We start from the raw sequence: 21871 nt of genomic DNA, 5'->3' as shown, positions 1-21871 counted from the left end.
TTAATTTATGGAGTATATTATAATTGTGATAGTATAACAATGTATACAGCAGTACCCTCACTTTGGAATTGGTTTGATGGATGTGTTAGGTAGTGGCCGTAAGGGGGGTCCGTCCCCCCAGTAGGCCTAGGTAGGGGTACAGGGCCCCTAGGCTAGGTTAGGTGGGTGTCTTAGGTTCGGTGGTGCCCTGAAAATCACTGTGGCCTTAAGGGGGGGTGGGCCGCAGGGGGGGAGCCCCCCCCCCCCCGGTAGGCCTAGGTAGGGGTACAGGGCCCCCAGGGTAGGTTATGTGGTTGTATTAGGTTTGGTAGTGCCCCAAAAAATCACTTTTCTCCTCCCCCCGCCCAAAAACCCCACTTCCCACTGGGGTCCCGCATAATTGTAGTAGGTTTATGCTTACATTTTATGTGTAAGAGTTAAGTCTGTTTCTTTTTTATTCATTTCCTCATGTTTCTATGCGATGTGCAACAATAATCTGGTTGTTTTTTGTCGTTTTTAGTCGTTAATACTTGAAAAACGGGTGCGGCCTTCTCCTAGACATTTATCTTTTTTATTTTTTTTTTTTTTTTTTTTTTTTTTTTTTTTTTAGATATATATATATAACTCTTGGGCCTGCTTTTACTTTTCAATAAAAGTTTTAGGTGCTTTTTTGATGGGGGGTCTCAGAAATTATTTTGCTTTGGTATGCGATCGCCATATTTCTAATAAGTAAATAAAACAAGAATGGGGAATCTAATGATCTTACTTCACTCACGAAAAAATAGAAACTTAAAGCTCTCTGTACTGACAAGCGGTAATGTTGAGCTGCGTACGCTCACATTATCATTTCTTAGGTGATTATTCCCAGTATATATTTTTTATAGAAAATCTAATGGTTCTTGCTTCGCCGTGAAGTGAGATCGATACCATCAGTTGAGATGGCATATCAAAGCAAAGCATGACTTTGAGATCACATACCAAAACAGCACCAAGTAATAAAGTTTTGAATTAGGAATTTATCAAAAAATTTTAACTTTTTAATAAAAGCTTGTTCTGAAGTATTAAGAATTTATCAATAAATTTTCACTTTTTAATAAAAGCTTGTTTTGAAGTATTAAGAATTTATCAACAAAATTTAAGTATTAAGAATTTATCAACAAATGGTTTATACTTAACAATAAGTATTGAATTATTAGTTTACAAATTATTTTTAGAAAGCTTTAGTTTTGAATGATTGAATTTATCAACATTATTTCTACTTTTCAAGTTTTGAATGAATTTATAAAAAAAAATTTCCCAATGTTTGACCTGCGCCAAATTAGGCAGTGGCTAGCTATCAGATGGCACCCAAACGACTGCGGCAAACCGCCTATGGCCAATAGTCCCACTCTGCACTTGTGAAGGTTTAGTGACTTTGGTCACACTTGTGAAGGAATAGGGACTTTGGTCATACACACAAAATGTAAAGGTTTAGTGACTTTGGTCATACACACACGTAAAGGTTTGGTGACTGTCACACAATGTGAAGGTTTAGTGACTTTGTCACACATGTGGAGGGTTGGTGTCTTTGGTCACACACGTGAAGGGATAGTGACTTTGGCCACGCACATGTGAAGGGTTAGTGACTTTGGTTACGCACTTGTGAAGGGTTAGTGACTTTGGTCACACACTTATGAAGGGTTAGTGATTTTGGTCACACACTTGTGAAGGGTTAGTGACCTTGGACGCGCACTTGTGAAGGGTTAGTGATTTTGGTCACACACTTGTGAAGGGTTAGTGACCTTGGACGCGCACTTGTGAAGGGTTAGTGAATTTGGTCACGCACATGTGAAGGGTTAGTGACGTTGGTCACGCACGTGTGAAGGGTTAGTGACGTTGGTCACGCACACTTGTGAAGGGTTAGTGACTTTGGTCACGCACACTTGGGAAGGGTTAGTGACTTTGGTCACGCACACTTGTGAAGTGTTAGTGACTTTGGTCACGCACACTTGTGAAGGGTTAGTGACTCTGGTCACGCACACTTGTGAAGGGTTAGTGACTTTGGTCACGCACACTTGTGAAGGGTTAGTGACTCTGGTCACGCACACTTGTGAAGGGTTAGTGACTCTGGTCACGCACACTTGTGAAGGGTTAGTGACTCTGGTCACGCACACTTGTGAAGGGTTAGTGACTCTGGTCACGCACACTTGTGAAGGGTTAGTGACTCTGGTCACGCACACTTGTGAAGGGTTAGTGACTCTGGTCACGCACACTTGTGAAGGGTTAGTGACTCTGGTCACGCACACTTGTGAAGGGTTAGTGACTCTGGTCACGCACACTTGTGAAGGGTTAGTGACTCTGGTCACGCACACTTGTGAAGGGTTAGTGACTCTGGTCACGCACACTTGTGAAGGGTTAGTGACTCTGGTCACGCACACTTGTGAAGGGTTAGTGACTCTGGTCACGCACACTTGTGAAGGGTTAGTGACTCTGGTCACGCACACTTCTGAAGGGTTAGTGACTCTGGTCACGCACACTTGTGAAGGGTTAGTGACCTTCGACGCACACTTGTGAAGGGTTAGTGACTCTGGTCACGCACACTTGTGAAGGGTTAGTGACTTTGGACGCACACGCACGTGAAGGGTTAGTGACCTTCGACGCACACGCACGTGAAGGGTTAGTGACTTTGGACGCACACGCACGTGAAGGGTTAGTGACTTTGGACGCACACGCACGTGAAGGGTTAGTGACTTTGGACGCACACGCACGTGAAGGGTTAGTGACTTTGGACGCACACGCACGTGAAGGGTTAGTGACTTTGGACGCACACGCACGTGAAGGGTTAGTGACTTTGGACGCACACGCACGTGAAGGGTTAGTGACTTTGGACGCACACGCACGTGAAGGGTTAGTGACTTTGGTCACGCACACTTGTGAAGGGTTAGTGACCTTCGACGCACACTTGTGAAGGGTTAGTGACCTTCGACGCACACTTGTGAAGGGTTAGTGACCTTCGACGCACACTTGTGAAGGGTTAGTGACCTTCGACGCACACTTGTGAAGGGTTAGTGACCTTCGACGCACACTTGTGAAGGGTTAGTGACTTTGGACGCACACGCACGTGAAGGGTTAGTGACTTTGGACGCACACGCACGTGAAGGGTTAGTGACTTTGGACGCACACGCACGTGAAGGGTTAGTGACTTTGGACGCACACGCACGTGAAGGGTTAGTGACTTTGGACGCTCACGCACACACGCACGCGAAGGGTTAGTGACTTTGGACGCTCACGCACACACGCACGCGAAGGGTTAGTGACTTTGGACGCTCACGCACACACGCACGCGAAGGGTTAGTGACTTTGGTCACACACACACACGCGAAGGGTTAGTGACTTTGGTCACACACACACACGCGAAGGGTTAGTGACTTTGGTCACACACACACACGTCAAGGGTTAGTGACTTTGGTCACACACACACACGTCAAGGGTTAGTGACTTTGGTCACACACACACACGTCAAGAGTTAGTGACTTTGGTCACACACACACACGTCAAGGGTTAGTGACTTTGGTCACACACACACACACACGCGAAGGGTTAGTGACTTTGGTCACACACACACACACACACGCGAAGGGTTAGTGACTTTGGTCACACACACACACACACACACGCGCGAAGGGTTAGTGACTTTGGTCACACACACACACACGCGAAGGGTTAGTGACTTTGGTCACACACACACACACACGCGAAGGGTTAGTGACTTTGGTCACACACACACACACGCGAAGGGTTAGTGACTTTGGTCACACACACACACACACACGCGAAGGGTTAGTGACTTTGGTCACACACACACACGCGAAGGGTTAGTGACTTTGGTCACACACACACACACACACACACACACACACACACACACACACACACACACACACACGCGCGCGAAGGGTTAGTAACTTTGGTCGCACACACACACCCCCACACGTGAAGGGTTAGTAACTTCTTCGCGCACACACACACGTGAAGGGTTAGTGACTTTGGTCGCACACACTCACGTGAAGGGTTAGTGACTTTGGTCGCACACACACTCACGTGAAGGGTGAGCGATGTTGGTCACACACACACACGTGAAGGGTTAGTGACTTTGGTCGCGCGCACACACACGCGAAGGGTTAGTGACTTTGGTCGCGCGCACACACACGTGAAGGGTTAGTGACTTTGGTCGCGCGCACACACACGTGAAGGGTTAGTGACTTTGGTCGCGCACACACTCGCGTGAAGGGTGAGCGATGTTGGTCACACACACACACGTGAAGGGTTAGTTACTTTGGTCGCACACACACACCCACACACGTGAAGGGTTAGTGACTTTGGTCGCGCGCACACACACGTGAAGGGTTAGTGACTTTGGTCGCGCGCACACACACGTGAAGTGTTAGTGACTTTGGTCGCGCACACACACACGTGAAGGGTGAGCGATGTTGGTCACACACACACACGTGAAGGGTGAGCGATGTTGGTCACACACTCACACGTGAAGGGTGAGCGACGTTGGTCACACACTCACACGTGAAGGGTGAGCGACTTTGGTCCCACACACACAAGTGAAGGGTTAGTGACTTTGGTCACATACACACGTGAAGGGTTAGTGGATGCTGGCTAAAAATTTTAAACTGTCAAAAAATTTGCTCCGGCAGTCAGGGCCTGTCACGTTTGCCAGTCCCGTTCAACAGAGTTTTATAAAGTTTTTTCGCGTCCATCCCGTTTTGTTCACGGTGGCCCGAAACGGAGTTGCCAGGACCGTTGGAAACATAGTGAAAACATAGCATATATTTTTAGCCGGCATCCACGCCAGTCAGGGCCTGTCACGTTTGCCAATCCCGTTCCACAGAGTTTTATAACATTTTTTTGCGTCCATCCCGTTTCATTCACGGTGGCCTCAAACGGGGTTGCCGGGACCATAGTGAAAACGTAGTCTTAGTGACTTTGGTCAAACACAATTGTTAAGGGTTAGTGATTTTGGTCACACAATTGTGAATGGTTAGTAACTGGTCACACAATTGTGAAGGGTTAGTAACTGGTCACACACACTTGTGAATGTTTAGTGCCTTTGGTCACACACACTTGTGAAGGTTTAGTGACTTTGGTCACACATGTGAAGGGTTAGTAACTTGGGTCACACACTTGTGAAGGTTTAGTGACTTTGGTTGTACACAATTTTGAAGGGTTGGTGACTTTGGTCACACAATTGTGAAGGGTTGGTGACTTTGGTCACACACAATTGTGAAGGGTTGGTGACTTTGGTCACACACAATTGTGAAGGGTTGGTGACTTTGGTCACACGCCATTGTGAAGGGTTGGTGACTTTGGTCACACGCCATTGTGAGGGGTTGGTGACTTTGGTCACACGCAATTGTGAAGGGTTGGCGACTTTGGTCACACGCAATTGTGAAGGGTTGGCGACTTTGGTCACACGCAATTGTGAATGGTTGGCGACTTTGGTCACACGCAATTGTGAAGGGTTGGCGACTTTGGTCACACGCAATTGTGAAGGGTTGGCGACTTTGGTCACACGCAATTGTGAAGGGTTGGCGACTTTGGTCACACGCAATTGTGAAGGGTTGGCGACTTTGGTCACACGCAATTGTGAAGGGTTGGCGACTTTGGTCACACAATTGTGAAGGGTTGGCGACTTTGGTCACCACAAATTGTGAAGGGTTGGCGACTTCGGTCACCACAAATAGTGAAGGGTTGGCGACTTCGGTCACCACAAATTGTGAAGGGTTGGCAACTTCGGTCACCACAAATTGTGAAGGGTTGGTGACTTTGGTCACCACAAATTGTGAAGGGTTGGTGACTTTGGTCACCACAAATTGTGAAGGGTTGGTGACTTTGGTCACCACAAATTGTGAAGGGTTGGTGACTTTGGTCACCATACAAAGTCACCACAAATTGTGAAGGGTTGGTGACTTTGGTCACCACAAATTGTGAAGGGTTGGTGACTTTGGTCACCACAAATTGTGAAGGGTTGGTGACTTTGGTCACCACAAATTGTGAAGGGTTGGTGACTTTGGTCACCACAAATTGTGAAGGGTTGGTGACTTTGGTCACCACAAATTGTGAAGGGTTGGTGACTTTGGTCACCACAAATTGTGAAGGGTTGGTGACTTTGGTCACCACAAATTGTGAAGGGTTGGTGACTTTGGTCACCACAAATTGTGAAGGGTTGGTGACTTTGGTCACCACAAATTGTAAAGGGTTGGTGACTTTGGTCACACACACACGCGAAGGGTTAGTGACTTTGTTCACACACACACGCGAAGGGTTAGTGACTTTGGTCACACACTTGTGAAGGGTTAGCGACATTGGTCACACACTTGTGAAGGGTTAGCGACATTGGTCACACACTTGTGAAGGGTTAGCGACATTGGTCACACACTTGTGAAGGGTTAGCGACATTGGTCACACACTTGTGAAGGGTTAGCGACATTGGTCACACACTTGTGAAGGGTTAGCGACATTGGTCACACACTTGTGAAGGGTTAGTGACTTTGGTCACACACTTGTGAAGGGTTAGTGACTTTGGTCACACACTTGTGAAGTGTTAGTGACTTTGGTCACACTTATGAAGTGTTAGTGACACACTTGTGAAGTGTTAGTAACTTTGGTCACACACTTGTGAAGGGTTAGTGACATTGGTTACACACTTGTGAAGGGTTAGTGACATTGGTCACACACTTGTGAAGGATTAGTGACATTGGTCACACACTTGTGATGTTAGTGACATTGGTCACACACTTGTGATGTGTTAGTGACATTGGTCACAGACTTGTGATGTGTTAGTGACATTGGTCACACACTTGTGAAGTGTTAGTGACTTTGGTCACACACTTGTGAAGGGTTAGTGACATTGGTTACACACTTGTGAAGGGTTAGTGACATTGGTCACACACTTGTGAAGGGTTAGTGACATTGGTTACACACTTGTGAAGGGTTAGTGACATTGGTCACACACTTGTGAAGGATTAGTGACATTGGTCACACACTTGTGATGTGTTAGTGACATTGGTCACACACTTGTGATGTGTTAGTGACATTGGTCACACACTTGTGATGTGTTAGTGACATTGGTCACAGACTTGTGATGTGTTAGTGACTTTGGTCACACACTTGTGATGTGTTAGTGACTTTGGTCACACACTTGTGATGTGTTAGTGACTTTGGTCACACACTTGTGATGTGTTAGTGACTTTGGTCACACACTTGTGAAGTGTTAGTGACTTTGGTCACACACTTGTGAAGGGTTAGTGACTTTGGTCACACACTTGTGAAGGGTTAGTGACTTTGGTCACACACTTGTGAAGGGTTAGTGACTTTGGTCACACACTTGTGAAGGGTTAGTGACTTTGGTCACACACTTGTGAAGGGTTAGTGACTTTGGTCACACACTTGTGAAGGGTTAGTGACACACTTGTGAAGTGTTAGTGACACACTTGTGAAGTGTTAGTGACTTTGGTCACACACTTGTGAAGTGTTAGTGACTTTGGTCACACACTTGTGAAGTGTTAGTGACTTTGGTCACACACTTGTGAAGTGTTAGTGACTTTGGTCACACACTTGTGAAGTGTTAGTGACTTTGGTCACACTTATGAAGTGTTAGTGACTTTGGTCACACTTATGAAGTGTTAGTGACTTTGGTCACACACTTGTGAAGTGTTAGTGACTTTGGTCACACACTTGTGAAGTGTTAGTGACTTTGGTCACACACTTGTGAAGTGTTAGTGACTTTGGTCACACACTTGTGAAGTGTTAGTGACTTTGGTCAAACACAATTGTTAGGGGTTAGTAACTTTGGTCACACAATTGTGAAGGGTTAGTAACTGGTCACACACACACACTTGTGAATGTTCAGTGCCTTTGGTCACACACACACTTGTGAATGTTCAGTGCCTTTAGTCACACACATATGAAGGGTTAGTAACTTGGGTCACAGACACTTGTGAAGGTTTAGTGACTCTAGTCACACACAATTGTGAAGGGTTGGTGACCAGTCACCACAAATTGTGAAGGGTTGGTGACTTTGGTCACACACATGTGAAGTGTTGGTGACTTTGGTCACACAATTGTTAAGCGTTATTGACTTTGGTCACGCACTTTGGAAGGCGTATGCAACTTTGGTCACGCACTTTGGAAGGCGTAGCAACTTTGGTCACGCACTTTGGAAGGCGTAGCGACTCGGTCACGCAGTTTGGAATGCGTAGCGACTCGGTCACGCAGTTTGGAATGCGTAGCGACTCGGTCACGCAGTTTGGAATGCGTAGCGACTCGGTCACGCAGTTTGGAAGGCGTAGCGACTCGGTCACGCAGTTTGGAAGGCGTAGCGACTCGGTCACGCAGTTTGGAAGGCGTAGCGACTCGGTCACGCAGTTTGGAAGGCGTAGCGACTCGGTCACGCAGTTTGGAAGGCGTAGCGACTCGGTCACGCAGTTTGGAAGGCGTAGCGACTCGGTCACGCAGTTTGGAAGGCGTAGCGACTCGGGCACGCAGTTTGGAAGGCGTAGCGACTCGGGCACGCAGTTTGGAAGGCGTAGCGACTCGGGCACGCAGTTTGGAAGGCGTAGCGACTCGGGCACGCAGTTTGGAAGGCGTAGCGACTCGGGCACGCAGTTTGGAAGGCGTAGCGACTCGGGCACGCAGTTTGGAAGGCGTAGCGACTCGGGCACGCAGTTTGGAAGGCGTAGCGACTCGGGCACGCAGTTTGGAAGGCGTAGCGACTCGGGCACGCAGTTTGGAAGGCGTAGCGACTCGGGCACGCAGTTTGGAAGGCGTAGCGACTCGGTCACGCACTTTGGAAGGCGTAGCGACTCGGTCACGCACTTTGGATGGTGTAGGGACTTTGGAAGGTGTAAGGGCTTTGGTCACGCTCTTTGGAAGGTGTAGGGACCTTGGTCATGCACTTTGGAAGGTGTAGGGACTTTGGTTACGCAGTTTGGAAGGATTAGGGACTCTGGTTACGCAGTTTGGAAGGTCTAGGGACTCTGGTTACGCAGTTTGGAAGGTCTAGGGACTTGGGTCACACACTTTGGAACGTGTAGTGACTTTGGTCAAGCACGTGGGAAGGTTTAGTGACGTTTGTCATAAAATGGGCAGGTTTAGGGACTTTGTTACACACTTGTACAGGTTTCGCAAGTTTGGTTACACACTTGTGCAGGTTTAGTGAGTTTGGTTGCGCACTTGTTGGGGTTTGGTGACGACGGTTATGTACTTGTTGGGGTTTGGTGACGACGGTTATGCACTCTAGAGGGTTTGGCGACGACTGTTACACACTTTAGAGGGTTTGGTGACGTTTACGCACTTTAGAGGGTTTGGTGACGACGCTTGCGCACTGCAGAGGGTTGGGCGACGACGCTTGCGCACTGCAGAGGGTTGGGCGACGACGCTTGCGCACTGCAGAGGGTTGGGCGACGACGCTTGCGCACTGCAGAGGGTTGGGCGACGACGCTTGCGCACTGCAGAGGGTTGGGCGACGACGCTTGCGCACTGCAGAGGGTTGGGCGACGACGCTTGCGCACTGCAGAGGGTTGGGCGACGACGCTTGCGCACTGCAGAGGGTTGGGCGACGACGCTTGCGCACTGCAGAGGGTTGGGCGACGACGCTTGCGCACTGCAGAGGGTTGGGCGACGACGCTTGCGCACTGCAGAGGGTTGGGCGACGACGGTCACGCACTTGTGTGGAGTTTGGGCGACGACGCTTACGCACTTGTGTGGAGTTTGGTGACGACGCTTACGCACTTGTGTGGAGTTTGGTGACGACGCTTACGCACTTGTGTGGAGTTTGGGCGACGACGCTTACGCACTTGTGTGGAGTTTGGGCGACGACGCTTACGCACTTGTGTGGAGTTTGGGCGACGACGCTTACGCACTTGTGTGGAGTTTGGTGACGACGCTTACGCACTTGTGTGGAGTTTGGTGACGACGCTTACGCACTTGTGTGGAGTTTGGTGACGACGCTTACGCACTTGTGTGGAGTTTGGTGACGACGCTTACGCACTTGTGTGGAGTTTGGTGACGACGCTTACGCACTTGTGTGGAGTTTGGTGACGACGCTTACGCACTTGTGTGGAGTTTGGTGACGACGCTTACGCACTTGTGTGGAGTTTGGTGACGACGCTTACGCACTTGTGTGGAGTTTGGTGACGACGCTTACGCACTTGGTGATGACGCTGGTTGCGCACTTGTGTGGGGTTTGGCGACGACGCTGGTTGCGCACTTGTGTGGTGTTTGGCGACGACGCTGGTTGCGCACTTGTGTGGTGTTTGGCGACGACGCTGGGTGCGCACTTGTGAGGGTTTGGCGACGACGCTGGTTGCGCACTTTTGAGGGTTTGGCGACGACGCTGGTTGCGCACTTTTAGAGGGTTTGGCGACGACGCTGGTTGCGCACTTTTAGAGGGTTTGGCGACGACGCTGGCTGCGCACTTTTAGAGGGTTTGGCGACGACGCTGGCTGCGCACTTTTAGAGGGTTTGGCGATGCTGGCTGCGCACTTTTAGAGGGTTTGGCGACGACGCTGGCTGCGCACTTTTAGAGGGTTTGGCGACGCTGGCTGCGCACTTTTAGAGGGTTTGGCGACGCTGGCTGCGCACTTTTAGAGGGTTTGGCGACGCTGGCTGCGCACTTTTAGAGGGTTTGGCGACGCTGGCTGCGCACTTTTAGAGGGTTTGGCGACGCTGGCTGCGCACTTTTAGAGGGTTTGGCGACGCTGGCTGCGCACTTTTAGAGGGTTTGGCGACGCTGGCTGCGCACTTTTAGAGGGTTTGGCGACGCTGGCTGCGCACTTTTAGAGGGTTTGGCGACGCTGGCTGCGCACTTTTAGAGGGTTTGGCGACGCTGGCTGCGCACTTTTAGAGGGTTTGGCGACGCTGGCTGCGCACTTTTAGAGGGTTTGGCGACGCTGGCTGCGCACTTTTAGAGGGTTTGGCGACGCTGGCTGCGCACTTTTAGAGGGTTTGGCGACGCTGGCTGCGCACTTTTAGAGGGTTTGGCGACGCTGGCTGCGCACTTTTAGAGGGTTTGGCGACGCTGGCTGCGCACTTTTAGAGGGTTTGGCGACGCTGGCTGCGCACTTTTAGAGGGTTTGGCGTCGCTGGCTGCGCACTTTTAGAGGGTTTGGCGACGCTGGCTGCGCACTTTTAGAGGGTTTGGCGACGCTGGCTGCGCACTTTTAGAGGGTTTGGCGACGCTGGCTGCGCACTTTTAGAGGGTTTGGCGACGCTGGCTGCGCACTTTTAGAGGGTTTGGCGACGCTGGCTGCGCACTTTTAGAGGGTTTGGCGTCGCTGGCTGCGCACTTTTAGAGGGTTTGGCGCGCACTTTTAGAGGGTTTGGCGTCGCTGGCTGCGCACTTTTAGAGGGTTTGGCGCGCACTTGTGAGTGTTTGGCGACGCTGGTTGCGCACTTTAGAGGGTTTGGCGACGCTGGTTGCGCACTTTGTGAGGGTTTGGCGACGCTGGTTGCGCACTAGTAAAAGGTTTGGCGACGCTGGTTGCGCACTTGTGAGGGTTTGGCGACGCTGGTTGCGCACTTGTGAGGGTTTGGCGACGGTGGTTGCGCACTTTTAGACGGTTTGGCGACGCTGGTTACGCACTTGTGATGCTTTAAGTGACTGTGGTTACGCACTTGTGATGCTTTAAGTGACTGTGGTTACACACTTGTAAAGGTTTTTTTTAAGAAATCTTATTACCTTTGCTTATTTTACTAGAAAGGATTGTAATTAATGTGAATAATTTTCTGGATTTTTTAAGTTTTAGGGCATATAAAAAACCTTGAGGTTTATTATACTTTGATTATTATCGCCACTGAAATTTTCTACAAGCGATGGCGAGTTTGGCATTTTTCTCTGTATGATGGGGGCTGGTGTATAATAATTGAAGATTGTTTCACACATCATTATAACTTAATTCATCCGATGACATCTGTGCTGGCTTCAAATAGATGAAAATAATTAGATGACCAGCCTCCTGGCTAGTACAGTGGTAACATGTTTGCCTAGCATTCGCAAGGCAGATCGAGCCCCGTCCGGAACCGTGAGTTTAAGCTGTTTACTGGGGAGGCCACTGCTGTTGTAGGGCACCACCGTTGGGAATTGCGTTTGCCTGGCTGATGTTCTGGTGAGCATCTATTATGATGGAACTGGATCTAAAACCAGAAACGGTTAACCTTTATCTTACCTTCTGATTTTTAATACCGGTAAGTCTTATCTTGGAGACTAACCTCGCTTGTCCGATATTATTGGCCAAACCGAGTTTAACTTGCAGAAAAACTTGCAGAAAGTATTTGGTCGTAATTATTGAGAATGCTTGTAGGAGGTTTAAGATTATTTATCAGGCCTGGCGCATTTGGTGATGGTGCTTAAGACCAACCAAAAACTGGTACAAAAGTCTCAATTATGATAGTTAATTAAATTAGGAAATCTCAACAAAGAATGAAGCTAAAAGCACAATACAGGTATACTTTTTGGAACACTTCAAAACCTTAAGCCCTTGTCAGTTTTTAATTGTTTAAGAGATAACTGCTTGTCAGTTGGGAAATTGACAGTTGGGAAATTGACAGGTGGTCATATGGTCCTCTCTTCCTAGTCTCTCCACCAACTGGTTGCAGAGCCATTCTTCAATCATTCGTTGTTACAGAAGCATGTTTTTGCAGTCGCTCCATCTTTCTGATTTATTTATTGAATTTAAGAATTTTTTTTGGATTTTTTAAACACCTATTCACCATAGACTATACCATGGATTTGTGTTAGTGGCTTTTTGATCCTTTGATGGTGTATGCCATCTGACAGATACATCGTCAGTGAGGGAGCATCTCTACTCCTTTGCTGTATCCTATATCTTAGATATGGGGAGGTAAAGATTTTGTTCTCATTGTTAACGAGGGAGCTCTCCTACACCTTTGCAGGACCATGAACTTTCAGACCCAGGGAAGTAGTCTGAGATCCAACTGTAGGAAAATCTAATATGAGCTCATCTCGTCATTGGCATACCTCTCAACAATCCACCTCAAGCCAGTCTCCCAAGGGTAGATCCACATAGAGACCAGTCACAAGGACTGTCGCACCACTCAAGCCGCACACCCAGACTCTCATCCCTCTAGTCTTCGAGGGACTAGTGTCTCTGACCGAAGATCCAGAAGACAGTCTCCAAGGAGAAGCAACCAAAGTTTTCATCATTCGCTCGGACTACCTTTCTCCTTATTCCAGGATTCATCGGGATAAGACACCTAGCCATTATCGTTATTCCTTATCCAGTAGTACTAGAAGTCGCTCCCGAAGCCATTACCCTTCCAGGAGTACCTCCTTTGCCTACCAGAAGCCCCAGATCTTGAATATTCTGTCGAGGACCCGTCATGATCACATGTTGGTTTTATCATAGAAATACATGGGACAGACTTTACCAATACAAATATTGAGGTTGTAGTAAAACTTAGTTTTCTTCGAAAATTACCTTAATTTCCCTTACAAATAAATAGTTAAGATATACCCTAATGTATCTTGTGGTAATGGGAGCCACAAAGTGGGAACCAGTGTTTTTGGTGGAAAAAAATTACTGGCAAATAGATAATGGTAAAACTTTTTCTTCTATACATTATTCTCTGGGATGCATAATAAATCCACGAAAAAAATTGCATAAATATGGGGATCCTAGGTAAAACTAAAGTATGGCTCACTAGATATTAAAGGAAAACAATCACATTAAATGAAAGAGCATGTGAAAAGGTATATAAAAAGCATGGCATGTGAAAAGCTACATGAAAAGTATAGCATGTGAATGGCTACATGAAAAGTGTAGCATGTGGATAGCTACATGAAAAGTGTAGCATGTGAATAGCTACATGAAAAGTGTAGCATGTGAATAGCTACATGAAAAGTGTAGCATGTGAATAGCTACATGAAAAGTGTAGCATGTGAATAGCTACATGAAAAGTGTAGCATGTGAATAGCTACATGAAAAGTGTAGCTTGTGAATAGCTACATGAAAAGTGTAGCTTGTGAATAGCTACATGAAAAGTGTAGCTTGTGAATAGCTACATGAAAAGTGTAGCTTGTGAATAGCTACATGAAAAGTGTAGCTTGTGAATAGCTACATGAAAAGTGTAGCTTGTGAATAGCTACATGAAAAGTGTAGCTTGTGAATAGCTACATGAAAAGTGTAGCTTGTGAATAGCTACATGAAAAGTGTAGCTTGTGAATAGCTACATGAAAAGTGTAGCTTGTGAATAGCTACATGAAAAGTGTAGCTTGTGAATAGCTACATGGAAAGTGTAGCTTGTGAATAGCTACATGGAAAGTGTAGCTTGTGAATAGCTACATGGAAAGTGTAGCTTGTGAAAAGCTACATGGAAAGTGTAGCTTGTGAAAAGCTACATGGAAAGTGTAGCTTGTGAAAAGCTACATGGAAAGTGTAGCTTGTGAAAAGCTACATGAAAAGTGTAGCTTGTGAAAAGCTACATGAAAAGTGTAGCTTGTGAAAAGCTACATGAAAAGTATAGCATGTGAAAAGCTACATGAAAAGTATAGCATGTGAAAAGCTTCATGAAAAGTATAGCATGTGAAAAGCTACATGAAAAGTATAGCATGTGAAAAGCTACATGAAAAGTATAGCATGTGAAAAGCTACATGAAAAGTATAGCATGTGAAAAGCTACATGAAAAGTATAGCATGTGAAAAGCTACTTGAAAAGTATAGCATGTGAAAAGCTACTTGAAAAGTATAGCATGTGAAAAGCTACTTGAAAAGTATAGCATGTGAAAAGCTACTTGAAAAGTATAGCATGTTGTAATATAAATAAATCTGTTGTGAATAGTTCGGGAAAGAGATTAACTAGACAATTGTTCAAATGCCAGTTAACTACTTGTTCCCTATTTGTTGGCAGGAAAGAGGGTTTCGGAGGTCACGTCACAGCAACGAGAATTATAGTCGGCAGTGAGAAGGTGTCTGTCTTCAAGGAAGGTCATTGATACTTTTGGAAGGTACGGTGTTGGATCCGGTGTTTTGCCGCTGAGTTTGGAGCAATTAATTCCGTTCCCATGTGATGGTTGTGGCTGTATGAGAAGCAGCGTGGGCCCACTAGAGTTATGTTGGTGTGGCCTGTTTAGATGTGGGAATTTCAGGAGTGTGGCTTCATTCCTGGATTATATTTCCAGATGTATATTCGTATCGGTGGCTGGAGAAGAGCCTCTCGCTCAAGAAATTGTTTTCGAATACACACTATTCACTCGGAGACACCTAGAACTGCTTATTTGAATGTCAGCTGTTTTGTTTTATTATATTTATTATTTTTCCATGAATATTACCTGACCTCTTAGATACCAGTCGTATCTGCAAGTGTTTGTTATTTAAGCATAATAAAAATGCTTTGAAGTGTTTCGTGTGTAATTCTCCTCCTTATAATTAAACCAGTTTTTAAATGTGTTGTGGTTGTTCATGATGTGGACATCGTAACATATTTAGGGGCCTGACCGGGATCAATGAATTTTAATTTAAGCAAAACAGGTTTAAATGAAGTGTTTATTTAATTGTTGTAGGTTTGAGTGAAGTTATTTAGTTGTTTTATAGCCATTGTAACCAATCATGTCTGAGTCTGAAACGGAGTATTTAGAAAGTGACTTTGACGTAAAGGAATTTCAGTCGTCCATACCGGGGGTTGCAGCTTTTCAAAGTCTGTGTAAACGGGAACTTGTGTTAATTGCTAATTATCTAGACATAGATTTTACTATGGATATGAAAAAGGATGATTTGATAAAGGGTTTGATAGGACATTTAGGTATTGTAGAGGAGAAGGCAGAAGTTTCAAGTGTAAAGGAAAGTGATAGCATAGAAGCTTTGAAACTTAGAATAAAGCTGAAGGAGTTAGACATAGCTGCCGAACGTGAAAGAGTAGCTGCTGAATGTTTAAGAGCGGAAGAAAGGGAGAAAGAGAGGAAACTTGAGCGTGAAAGAGCAGAAGAAAGGGAGAGAGAGAGGAAACTTGAGCGTTAAAGAATGGAACACGAACTAAAGTTAGAGGAAATTTAGGTAAGACACAGACAAGGTAGTGGAGATTTCGATGTAGCTAAATACATGAAGATGGTTCCCCCTTTTGATGAAAATGAAGTAATTAATTATTTTATAACATTTGAGAAAGTCGTGAAAGGAATGGGCTAGCCTAAGACTCATGGTCTATGTGATTACAATGTGCATTGAAAGGTAGGGCTCAAGAGGTATTTTCTAGCTTGTCTGAGGAGACGCGGTAATTATGACGAATTGAAAAAGTGTATTCTCAAAGCATATGAATTAGTGCCAGAGGCTTACAGGTTGAAATTTCGTAGGCTTTTTAAAACAGGAGATCAGTCTTACGTAGATTTTGCTCGTATAAAAGCTAAATTGCTTGACGATTGGTTGAGATCTTAAGGAATCTGTGATTTTAATGGGTTTAAACAACTAATATTGTTAGAAGAGTTTAAGAATTGTTTATCTAAGGATTTGAAGGTACACTTAGAGGAGCTTCAGGTTGAGAGCTTAGAGAAAGCTGCCATTGTGGCTGACGAGTATTCACTGACACAAAATTTTTGAAGGGAAAAATTTGGTTAGGGGTAGAAGTAGCAAAGAGGGTTTTCAGGAATTGAAAAGTGGTAAGAGTAAAACTGAAAACGCAAGTGATTTGGATAAGTGTTGTAGCTCCAGTATTGAAAGGTAGTAGTTTGCTTATTGGGCATAGGATGCCAATTAAGTGTTTTAACTGTGGTAAACTGGGCCATAGAAAGGCAGACTGTTGGTCCTTAAGGGACGGTAATAGAGAGCACAAACCAGTTGCTTTGGTAAGCAGGGTAAGTGCTGATAGAGAGATTAGTGCATTAAGTGAGGGTGAGAAAAGCCCTGGGCTCTCTGATTTGGAGAGATAAGTCATTTGTGTCTTATGGTAGTGTAGCTACAGAAAGTGGTAATGGCAGAAAAGGATTAGTTATCCTTAGAGATACAGGGGCCCTACAGTCATTGATCTTGAAAAGGGCATTGCCTGAAGGTTTTGAGTATGAGGGTAAGGATAAGGTATTGATTAAGAGTTTTCCAAAAGAGATAATCTCTTGTCCGTATGAGACTGTGGTTCTGGAGTCTGATTATGCAACGGGTCCTTTTAGGGTTGCCGTTGTGGAAGAAATTCCTGTGGAAGGAGTTGATTTGATATTAGCCAATGATATTGGTGGTAATAGCTTTAAGTAACCCACGGTTACCTAGCTATCCTCAGTTTTGTGCAAGCACAGAGAGCTAGGAAGGAGAATTTCCTGGTATTTCTCCCGTGTGTGCTATCACACGGTCAATGCAGAAAGTGGAAGCTAATAGGGATTCTAAAATTGACTTCACGAAGTGTTTTCTGGGAAAATTTGGTGATTGTTCTGAACAAGGTAAGGTTTTAGCTGTATCTAGAGAGAATTTCATAAAGGATCAAGAAAATGACCTAGAGCTAGCAGAGATAGCTGCAAAGGCTTTTTCAGTTAAGGAAATTGAGAACGTTCCAGTTGGGTATTATGTCGAAAATGGGTTATTGATGAGAAAATTTAGAGCCTCTAAGGTTGCTGCTGATGAAGAATGGGAAGTTAATTATCAAATAGTCGTTCCTCCAAATTAGACCCTCTATTTTACATTTAGCACATCAGAATCCATTTAGTGGCCATTTCAGAGTCAATAAAACTTTTTACAAATTAACTAAAGCACTTTTACTGGCCTGGGATTCATTCTGATGTTAAAGCATTTTTTAAGACCTGTCATGTGTGTCAAATGATCGGAAAACTGAACCAAATGTTGACTAAAGCTCCCCTTGAACCCATACCAGCTATGGAAGAACCATTCCATAGGGTAATAGTGGACATTGTTGGCCCATTGCCAGAGTCAAAAGGTGGAAATCAGTATATACTTACAATCATGGACAGATGCACTAGGTATCCTGAGGTCATTCCGTTGCGGAATGTCTGCTCCAAGAATATTGTAAATGGGATGTTAAATTTTTCGCTCGGTTTGGATTGCCTAAAGAGGTTGTCGGACCAGGGTTCAAATTTCTTGAGCAATATATTTAGACAGGCAATGCAGGAACTAGGTATCAGGCCAGGTAACTTCATAAGCGTCCGTCCTCAGAGCCAAGGGGCTGTAGAAAGGTACCATCAAACCTTAAAAACTATGTTGAAAAAGTTTTGTTTGGAGAACAAAAGCGATTGGGATAAAGGTCTGCCCTTCCTTCTGTTTGCGTCCAGAGAAATCCCCAATGAGTCGTTAGTGTTTTCCCCTTAAGAGTTAGTATTTTGTCATCAGGTTAGACGACCTTTAAAATTGATTAAAGATCAGTGGATTAATAATGTTGAAGATTCTAATTCCTAAGTCAAAAGGTGGAAATCAGTATATACTTACAATCATGGACAGATCCACTAGGTATCCTGAGGCCATTCCGTTGCGGAATGTCTGCTCCAAGAATATTGTAAATGGGATGTTAAAATTTTTCACTCGGTTTGAATTGCCTAAAGAGGTTGTCGGACAAGGGTTCAAATTTCTTAAGCAATATATTTAGACAGGCAATGCAGGAACTAGGTATCAGGCAGGTAACTTCATTAACATACCATCCTCAGAGCCAAGGGGCTGTAGAAAGGTACCATCAAGCCTTAAAAACTGTTGAAAAAATTTTTGTTTGGAGAACAAAAGCAATTGGGATAAAGGTCTGCCCTTCCTTCTGTTTGCGACCGGAGAAATCCCCAATGAGTCGTTAGGGTTTTCCCCTTTCAAGTTAGTATTTTGTCATCAGGTTAAAGGACCTTTAAAATTGATTAAAGATCAGTTGATTAATAATGTTGAAGATTCTAATTTGTTGGACTGTTTCAGATTCCAGGGAAAGAATCAGGAAAACCTGGGACATAGCAAGAGATAACTTTTTCATCTTCAGCAGAAGATGAAAAAAAAACTATGATTTGGGAGCCAAAAAGGTTGACTACAAACCAGGAGAAGAGGTATTGGTATTTCTTCCAGTAGCAGGTCAGCCATTACATGCCAAGTTTTCTGGGCCTTACATGATAGAAAAGAAGGTAGGAAATACGGATTATGTTGTTCTTACTCCAGATAGGAGAAGGAAAAAGAGGTTGTGCCATGTTAATATGTTAAAGCCATATTTTTCAAGGATGCCAAAGCCAGTCTTGTTGAATATAAAGTTAGATTATAATAGTAATCAAGAGAAACTTAAACTTGAGACTGAGGTTGAAGAATGGCCTATTTCAAATACAGAGGCTTTAAGGAATTTGAAGAATAAATTGTTTCATCTTGATGAAAGTCGAGGTCAGGAGTTGAGTGATTTATTCTACGATTATAAAGATGTATTTTCAGATGTTCCGGGCAGGACCTGCTCATTACAACATAATGTTGATGTTGGCAATTCCAATCCTATTAAACAACTCCCATATCACTTGAATCCGGCAAAGGCAGAGATTATTGAACGGGAAGTAAAATATATGCTCGATCATAAATTAATTGAACATAGTAGTAGCCAGTGGAGTTCCCCTGTAGTACTTGTCAAAAAAAAATGGTCAATACCGTTTGTTTTGATTACAGGAAAGTAAATGCAGTCACCAGGACATTCATTCCCAATTCCTAGGGTGGATGACTGTATTGATCGCATTGGAAAGGCCAGATTTATCAGCAAGTTTGACATGTTGAAGGGTTATTGCCAGGTAAGTTTGATAGAGCCAAAGAGATATCTGCTTTCGTTACACCCACTGGTTTATATTCCTGCAATGTCATGCTATTTGGAATGAAAAATGATGTAATTGTTAGTGATACGTGGGAAGAGCATGTCAAAAGAATTGCTGCCTTTTTACAGAAACTCGGAGAAGCGGGTTTGGTAGTGAATTTAAATATATGCGAATTTGGGAAAGCCCTAGTAGTTTATTTGGGGCACGAAGTTGGTCATGGCAAAGTAGCACCAAAAGATTCAAATATTAAAGCAATTTTAGACTTTCCAGTTCCTAAAGATAAAAAGGGGGTAATGAGATATCTAGGTCTTGCTGGATATTATAGTAAGTTTGTGGCTAATTTTGCAGATATAGTTGCACCACTAACAAATTTGTTGAGGAAAAGGGTCGACTTTAAATGGGATAACCAGTGCCAGGAAGCTTTTGATAAAGTAAAATCTATTTTGACTACTTCCCCTATTCTGGGGTAGAGCATCCTATTGCTTATTACTCTAAGAATCTGAATGATTCTCAAAAGAAATACTCTACCATTGAGAAGGAAACTTTGGGTTTAATTTTGGCTTTACAACATTTTGAGGTATATACCAGTACCACCTCTTCTTTAAGCGTGTATACAGACCATATTCCATTAAAATATTTGAATCGTTTCAGGAACTATAATCGGAGATTAACAAGATGGAGTTTATTTTTACAACCCTACGATTTGAACATCCTACATATCAAAGGAAAGGAGAACGTCATTCCAGATGCATTATCAAGGATGTGACTTGATATATTTTTGACCTGATTGTGTTGGATGCAAAATATATATTACATATATATTTTTCCTTTTTAGGGGAGAGGTGTAATATAAATAAATAATTCTCTTTTTTTATAGTTTGGGAAAAAGATTGACTAGACAATTGTTCAAATGCCAGTTAACTACTTGTTCCCTATTTGTTGGCAGGAACGAGGGTTTCGGAGGTCACGTCACAGCAACGAGAATTATAGTCGGCGGTGAGAAGGTGTCTTGTCTTCAAGGAAGGTCACTGATACTTTTGGAAGATACGGTGTTGGATCCGGTGTTTTGCCGCTGAGTTTGGAGCAATTAATTCCGTTCCCATGTGATGGTTGTGGCTGTATGAGAAGCAGCGTGGGCCCTCTAGAGTTATGTTGGTGTGGCCTGTTTAGATGTGGGAATTTCAGGAGTGTGGCTTCATTCCTGGAATGTAATTTCCATGTGTATCTTCGCATCGGTGGCTGAAGAACTTCTCACTCAAGAAAATTGTTTTCGAATACTCTCTCTTCACTTGAGACCTCTAGAACTGCTTATTTGAATGTCAGCTAAGTTTTGTTTTATTATATTTATTAATAATTTTTCCATGAATATTAACTGAGCTCTTAGATACCGGTCGTATCTGCAAGTGATTGTTATTTAAGCATAATAAAAATGCTTTGAAGTGTTGTTTCATGTGTAATTCTCCTCCTCATAATTAAACCTGTTTTTAAATACGTGTTGTGGTTGCTCATGATGTGGACATCGTAACTACATTAAAAGTATACCGTGTGAAAAGCTACGTTAAAGTATAGCGTGTGAAAAGCTGCATTAAAAGTATAGCGTGTGAAAAGCTGCATTAAAGGTATAGCGTGTGAAAAGCTACATTAAAAGTATAGCGTGTGAAAAGCTACATTAAAAGTATAGCGTGTGAAAGGCTACATTAAAAGTATAGCGTGTGAAAGGCTACATTAAAAGTATAGCGTGTGAAAGGCTACATTAAAAGTATAGCGTGTGAAAGGCTACATTAAAAGTATAGCGTGTGAAAGGCTACATTAAAAGTATAGCGTGTGAAAGGCTACATTAAAAGTATAGCGTGTGAAAGGCTACATTAAAAGTATAGCGTGTGAAAGGCTACATTAAAAGTATAGCGTGTGAAAGGCTACATTAAAAGTATAGCGTGTGAAAGGCTACATTAAAAGTATAGCGTGTGAAAGGCTACATTAAAAGTATAGCGTGTGAAAGGCTACATTAAAAGTATAGCGTGTGAAAGGCTACATTAAAAGTATAGCGTGTGAAAGGCTACATTAAAAGTATAGCGTGTGAAAGGCTACATTAAAAGTATAGCGTGTGAAAGGCTACATTAAAAGTATAGCGTGTGAAAGGCTACATTAA

General features: G+C 44.1%; 1 protein-coding gene across 1 annotated transcript in view; it reads left to right on the top strand.

Annotated features, from left to right (window-relative positions):
- The window catches only part of LOC137641567 (procollagen-lysine,2-oxoglutarate 5-dioxygenase 1-like), a 252332-nt gene extending 231293 nt beyond the window's left edge, over nt 1–21039 (top strand). Inside the window, exon 16 of the mRNA XM_068374256.1 lies at nt 18863–21039. Within this exon, the coding sequence (XP_068230357.1) occupies nt 18863–18898 (36 nt within the window). The 3' untranslated portion in view covers nt 18899–21039. The remainder of the gene's footprint in view (nt 1–18862) is intronic.
- Nucleotides 21040–21871: the final 832 nt, after the last annotated feature.

This window comes from Palaemon carinicauda, chromosome 5 (genome assembly GCF_036898095.1).
Source record: "Palaemon carinicauda isolate YSFRI2023 chromosome 5, ASM3689809v2, whole genome shotgun sequence".
In the NCBI taxonomy this organism is placed as follows: domain Eukaryota; kingdom Metazoa; phylum Arthropoda; class Malacostraca; order Decapoda; family Palaemonidae; genus Palaemon; species Palaemon carinicauda.
The sequence above is the reverse complement of the archived record's forward strand: the minus strand, read 5'-3'. Positions and strand labels throughout refer to the sequence as shown.